Source organism: Magnolia sinica, chromosome 14 (genome assembly GCF_029962835.1).
Source record: "Magnolia sinica isolate HGM2019 chromosome 14, MsV1, whole genome shotgun sequence".
Lineage (NCBI taxonomy): Eukaryota > Viridiplantae > Streptophyta > Magnoliopsida > Magnoliales > Magnoliaceae > Magnolia > Magnolia sinica.
In genome coordinates this window covers 8535834-8542698 of record NC_080586.1, presented here as the reverse complement: position 1 = coordinate 8542698, position 6865 = coordinate 8535834, and the positions used below count along the sequence as shown (strand labels likewise).

At 40.3% G+C, this 6865-nt stretch overlaps 1 protein-coding gene across 1 annotated transcript; it reads right to left on the bottom strand.

Annotated features, from left to right (window-relative positions):
* Positions 1-1992: 1992 nt before the first annotated feature.
* On the bottom strand, positions 1993-4771 carry LOC131225277 (uncharacterized). Its single transcript, XM_058220783.1, has 4 exons — positions 4667-4771; positions 4367-4422; positions 3502-3727; positions 1993-2294 (listed from the first exon to the last, which is right to left on the bottom strand). The coding sequence occupies exons 1-4, from the start codon at positions 4743-4745 to the stop codon at positions 2182-2184; spliced, it is 474 nt and encodes a 157-aa protein (XP_058076766.1). The 5' UTR covers positions 4746-4771; the 3' UTR covers positions 1993-2181.
* Between the last annotated feature and the right edge of the window lie 2094 nt (positions 4772-6865).

Sequence of the window (6865 nt, the reverse complement as noted above, 5' to 3'; positions counted from 1 at the left end):
TGGTGGGGTTTTAATGACCAATGTTTCCTGTGGTGTGGTCCACCTGATATTTCGATCCGTTTCAATTTTAGGTGCATCCTATGAATTGATCTGGAAAACGGATGGAAGGTGCCGATATACGATGCATACATTGAGGTGGGCCCCACAATCAGGTCCCAAAAGTGCATGTAAAGTTGATGAGGGATTGGTGAAGAGTCACAAAGGATATGTCAGCTACTGAGACTAAACACGGTGTCGGATGTGGTGGTTGTGAATCAATGAAGACACCAAAGAAGGAGGATGTTTGAGACTTCACTGAAGTCTCTTTCTCTATCCCATTGGTGGGTTTTGTTTGATGCTTTGCTTTGGTTCTTGAGTTTGCTTTATATGGATTGTGGTATTTGGTTCTTTTTTTGAATTGTTCGGGTGTTTTGGTTCGTATCTGTTTCTTGTTCTTTTTAAGCCATAGAGGAGATTTGTGGGATTGTGGGGTCCATGTCTTGGTTTCATTTTTGTTGAATTGAGATTGGTTTATATCTCTATATATACATAGTCATGCAAACCTGCGCACCAGGCACATGTGCACTTTTGCATATGTGTCACCGAACGGTCCATGTGACGCGGAATCCTATGAAATCCCAACAGATAAATTTTCACCCTGATCTAAAATTCTGGTGGGCCATAGCAAAGAGAGATGCAAATTAAGGGAGCAAACTGTTTTCAATTTTCATGACCCACCAAAGTTTTGGATCGAAGTAAAATTTGGGCCTGGGAGGTTTCATAAGGTTCTACTTCAGGTGGACCGTTAAGATTTTGGAGTCACATCATATATGATGAGTTCTGAAAAATGTTCACGCTACTTCCGTGAGAACTTGCAGGCAACTGAGCATTTGGATATATATATATATACCATGCCAGGCCTTAGCCAATGTTCAGTAGCCCAGCTCATCTCACTTAACTTGACTACCAGTAAAATAATGGATAGCTTAAATAAAGACACTCGTTGGATAAGATGTTTTAATGATTTAAGCCATTTATATTATATAATTCTTCCTAGAATATCTAGGGGTGTACACAAACCGAGCTAGCTCAGTTAGCTCGCTCCACTCGACTTGAAAAAGCTCAATTCAACTCGATTCGAGCTGAGTTGAGCTGATTTGTTGAGCTCGAAAATGAATTCGAGCTGAGTTCGAGCAGGCCCCAGCTCAAGTCGACTCGGATCGAATCCAGCTCAAATCGAACTCAGATCAAACCAGTTCGATGACTCGGTTACTTTGCCATTGATGTTGTCACCAAGTGTTTGATAAAATGACTCAACGAAGTGTGGCTGGTGGCAAGGAAGGTATGTGTATGAAATAAATATCCTTTTTTTCTTGGTTTTTATGTTACTTAGAAGGTGTTTGATAAAATACCCATAAAACCATTATTTCTGTTTCACATATAGAGGGATTTTGAAGGTGCAGTCCAAGTGTTTGTGGAAATACCTCAATGGCGAACTCGGCTCGAACTCGGCCTGAGCTGCTGACCGAACCGAGCCAAGCTGGCCGTTAGGCTCAAGGACCAAGCCGAGCCGAGTTCAAGCTGAGGTCAACCAGTGGCCAAGCTGAGTCAAGCTGAGGCCAGCTCGACTCGATGTACATCCCTAAGAATATCACAAAAAAAAAAATTCTTAATTGAATTATTTCAAACCTTTAATCATTTAACTTTTTTTTTTATTATTATTATTATTATTTTTATGAGTAGGTAGGGCTACATACAGTGTAATAAAGCATCCAATTTGGTCCATTAGGTAATGGTTTAAGAGACTAAATACGAGCCATGGCCATCCACGGACCATCCATTAAAGTCTGCTAATCAGATGCATGGGTTTCCCCCTTCTGAGTGAATTTTCAGCAGATGTTACGGTCCCAATCCGTTCTACCCTTCCCCATCATGTCATTTCCCCATTTTTAAATAATTATTATTTTCACAGACAATCAGTCATTTGCGATTGAGACAAAGCATCCATCCATTTTTATAAAAACACTATATATTAAGGCGGCCATAAGCAATATTTAGTACATATGGTCATTACATTATCAGATATCTCTACTCTTAATGTTGCGGGCCATAAGCTATATTTTAGTACACGGTCATTACATTATCAGAGATCTATATATACTCTTCAATGTGGTAATTTTATGCCCATAGCATTTAGAAGCTTCAAAGTAAGTACCCACCTCCTATGGCCATCACCATGTACATGTAGATGGGGTGGACATGCTTGTGTGCATGGCTGTGTACACCTTGGATGTGGGAGGCCACATCAAAGTTACCTACAAAATACATGAATTTACATATGGAAATTAGTAAATTTATTAGTTGCATATCCAATGCTAGGATGTTCCTTGCTGTTCATCAAGCGGCACTAAGGCTAGGAGTGCACACAGAACAGGTGGAACCGGAAAACTAGATCGAACCGATCGGACTGCACGGTTTGGTCTGGTTCTGAAGCGCACCAGTTCTGTTCCAGTTCCAATTCCATTCCGAAAATCAAAGAACCGGTTAGTTTGATTCGGTTCTCGGTTTAGGGGTTCTGTAGAACCGAACCTTGGATCCAAACTTAGGAACCGGACCCCTCTTTCGTGGTCTCTCTCTATCTCTCAAGAACCATGCAATTGAACCAGATTATAAAAAAAGCCATGCAATTGGGCTGAATTATAAAAACAAACCATGTAATTGGACTAGATTATGGAAAGCCCAAAATAATAGAACTGAACAGGAACAAAATCGATTTTTTATGGTCCGGTTCTAATTCGGTTCTAGGGTGTAAACGGTTTGGTTTCGGTTCTGTTTTTCCTATAACCATTGGGAATGGTTTGGTTCCAATTTCGCCCCAAAACTGGACTGAACCGAACCATATGCACCCCTACCCAAGGCGATGGTGGGTTCAGTCATTATCAGGAAGGATAATGGGTCAGGTTAGCCCACTGGTAAACTGGCCTGATTTTTTTAAAGGCAAGTTTGGACCAAGCTAAATGGTTAATGGCTCTAATTTGGTATAGAAAATGTTGCCAATTTGCTTAAACAGTTAGGCTAGGGTTGAACCCTACCCAACCTGACCTGCTTATATGGCCTATCAATGGTCTTGGCCAGCTAACCCTACCCAGCCCCACCCAAGACCCAAAACAAACTAATGGATAATAAGTAGATACATTCACACAATTCCTGCATGTTTGTATGTATCCACTAGTTGGTCTGGGATGGTGTACCTTTAGCCCCATATTCAATTTTAAAACCCATTTGTGGTCATGCCGGAGTGGGTCGGTCGAACCCTACACAATTCCAATTAAATGGGTCCGGTTGGATTGGGTTGGGTTGGGCTTGAGATTGATGAATTTTAAGTGGGTCGGGTCAGGTCGGGTCAGGCCACAAGGTAATTAAATGGTCCCCCTTGCAAGTTTTTGTGGGCCTGCCTGATTTTGGCTAGTGTACCATTTAGCTGTGGGACCGGCTCTTAGGTGATATTATTCATAATGTTACCTCTTTCACTAGTATCGCTGCATCCTGCATTTATCACGCTCCGAACATCTTGCACCGTTGCTTTGTTGTAGAATACGAAGTTTGATAAAATGCCATCGACGCAGTTGAGCACGAGCTCTGTTTCACTGTAGCAAGGCCCATTACAGTACTCGTCTGCCGCCTCACTAGGGACGTTGATGTTTCCGCTCTCGTTCAGCTGGTAAGCTTCTTGGCAGCTCTCATAAATCTTATTTTACATTAAAACAAACGTAGCATCCAACATGTAAGAAAGATTCTCCTTAATTTCATGAATGATAAGAATAATCTATCTAATTGAACATAGCCATTTTCTATTAAACTGGCCCACATCGATCAGTTCAAAATCTAGGGCTGGCCCACTCCAGGCATGGAACATTGACAACCATATTCACTGTTGAAGTGTCTCGCACACCCTAACCCTGTCGTCCCATTCAAGGTTTAAGACTCGGTCGGGTCATTTCCGAGTGGACTTAGACTCAACCAGACCCAACCCATTTCAACAATGCGAGGCAGAACAAAAAATAATAGGTGACTCGACACGATTTGGCTGAGTCAGCCCAATTCGTCCAAGTCACAACTCGACTCGAGGTTGGACCAAGTCATCGAGTCTTAAAATCATGGCCCCAAGGAGTACTGGGAAAACTACCAAACTAAGTGAGAGGGAATCACTTAAAATCAATTACATTTTGGCTGTGTTTGGATGCACAAGTGAATTTGATTGAGAATATCTAGTTCAATCATGTAGAGATATATAGACAAAGAGAAATGATTTTCTCTTTGTTTTTGTGAGCGCCCCAATCGCTCACAAACACTATGTATGAACATCGTTCCGTAGAAGTTCGCTTACCATGCGTTCGTTGAAACAAAGCAATGCTTTGGCGACGATTTGTGCCGGACTTTGTTCTGCATGATTTGCAACAGTAACATAAAATTAGAAGAAAAATTGACTAAAACCATACAACCATTTGCACCCAAAAACAAACAATAACACAAAATTAGAAGGAAAAAAAAATGACTAAAAACATACAACCATTTGCACCCAAAAACAAGCAATAACACAAAATTAGAAGAAAAAAAAATGACTAAAACCATACAACCAATTGCACCCAAAAACCGAAAAAAATTCAAGTGTGAGGCAAACACATACCTGCATGGCTAAGAGTAGTAATGGAGATTAGTACTATGGCAAAGCACCAAAGTCGTTTGAAGGTGAGTGAGAAAGCCATGAGAGGAAGAGCTAGCTTTGAAGGATTCTTACTCAGTGAAGGTAAGCTGAAGTTATATACATGCAATAATAATAACTTTAGTATCATGGAGAAGCTTCACAGTTCCATGTTACCCACCTATATTTTTTATGGACCGAAATGCCCTTTGTTGATGTCAATATGATATAAACAATGCCCTTTTATAAATATTCAATTGAAACCATGTGGTGGCCCAAAATGTAAATGTGGCAATGGACCGGGTAGTCCACCTGACCTGGATTTGGGCTGGCTTGGGTCAAGTTATTTTAATGTTAGAAAGAAGCTATCATAGGACTAACTCATGCATGGCTCGGTCAATTTTCGTCTTGGGCTTGAGCCATTTTAGACCGTTTTGATTTAGATAGGCCCAACCATCTTGAATGTAGACCGTTGGTTTAATTTCTCTAAATGGGTGGTTTTGTCCAAATGGCTTATTGCGACCCTTACGAAAATGTGAGTAGGAATGCTGAGTGTTCTCACATCTACACGGATTGGGTACTACCTGGTTTGTTCCAAGCTTGGAACAAGCTGGGGATCTGAGGGGCCACCGTTATGCACGGATTTAATCCACATTGTCCATCCATTTTTACACATCATTTTAGGCCATGAGCCCAAAACTGAGGTAGATCCAAGGCTCAAGTGAACCACACCGCAGGAACTAGCAGTTATAATGATGCGCACCATTGGAGCCTTCCTAGTTCCCATGGTGATGTTTATTTGCCATCCAACTTATTCCTAAAGTCACATATAACTGGATGAAAGGAAAACACAAATATCCGTTTCATCCAAAACTTCTATGGCCCACAAGAAGTTTTCAACGGTAGACATTCAATCTCCACTACGTGGTCCACTTGAACCTTGGATCCACCTCATTTTTTGGTTTATTCCTAAAATGAAATGTAAAAATAGATGGACGGTGTGGATAAAACTCATACATAATGGTGGGCCTCCGAGAGCCCTAGGTTAGTACCCAATCTGCGTCATCTAGAGGGCCATTTTTTTTTCTTGGGTAAGTTTATTTTAATGAAAATTTTAAAAAATAAAAATTGAGGGGTATTTTGGTAATCTGAGTTTGCAGGGGGAGTTTGGTGGAGTGGCGTGTACTTACTACGTAGGGTAACAACGGTTGAGAAGAGAGGGAAGGCAGTTTGGTGTACAAGTCTACCAACCACGACTCTCTTTGCGACTTTTTCTTTTGATTGAGTGTCGGGAATCATACCTAAGCTTGCGTTTTGGTTTGATCACAAGGACTGTTTGGGTCTTGGGTTGTTTCTAGAGGTATGCTACAATACATCAGTGTGCGTAATTATAAGGTAGGATGAGGGACTATGGCCATTGGATTTGGGACCATTTTTGGTGATCCAGACTGTTCATTTAGTGATATATGCATCTGATGGTGAATTGTTGAAAAGTAAGGTCTTAAACATTTTATTATTGTCCTACAAAATAATGATTAAGGGGACGGTCTATTTTCAAAGGAATGATTTAACGACCAAAGGTTGTGAAGTAGTCCAATATGGGAGATCTAATTTCCAATATCCTCCATCCATAGTGAGTATAATCATAAAGGAACGGTTTGGATCACTAAAACATGACTTCCATTAACAATAAGTCAGATGTAGTTGATCAAACATGTTGTTTCCCGACTCTTACTGGGATTTTTGGTCCAAATATCCTTGTACTGTGGCATGGTCACATTAGGAGCCTATTCTTTTTAAGTTTTTTTTAACCTTCAAAGTACTTTATCATTTTTTTTTTAGGATGAAAATACCCCTCCCCCACAACCGCCCCTCTTAGGATGGGCTCTTGTCTTAAGAGGAGAAATGTTTTTTGAAAAATGGGCATGGACCCTACTGAAAACAAAGATTTTGCCTACCCCTTAACCAATTTAATCCGTTCATTTTAATTCTACAAAAATATTTTTTCAGTTTTTTTTTTTTAATTATTAAAGCTCTCAATGGCCCACGATTATACTAACTTTGTATATTAATTCTAAACTCTTTCCTCCAATGTGATCTATCTATGATAAGTTTTGTCTTCAAACTAAGGCCAATCACATGAAATTAAAATCCCTTACATGTGGACCAGATGAATTTGCTTCA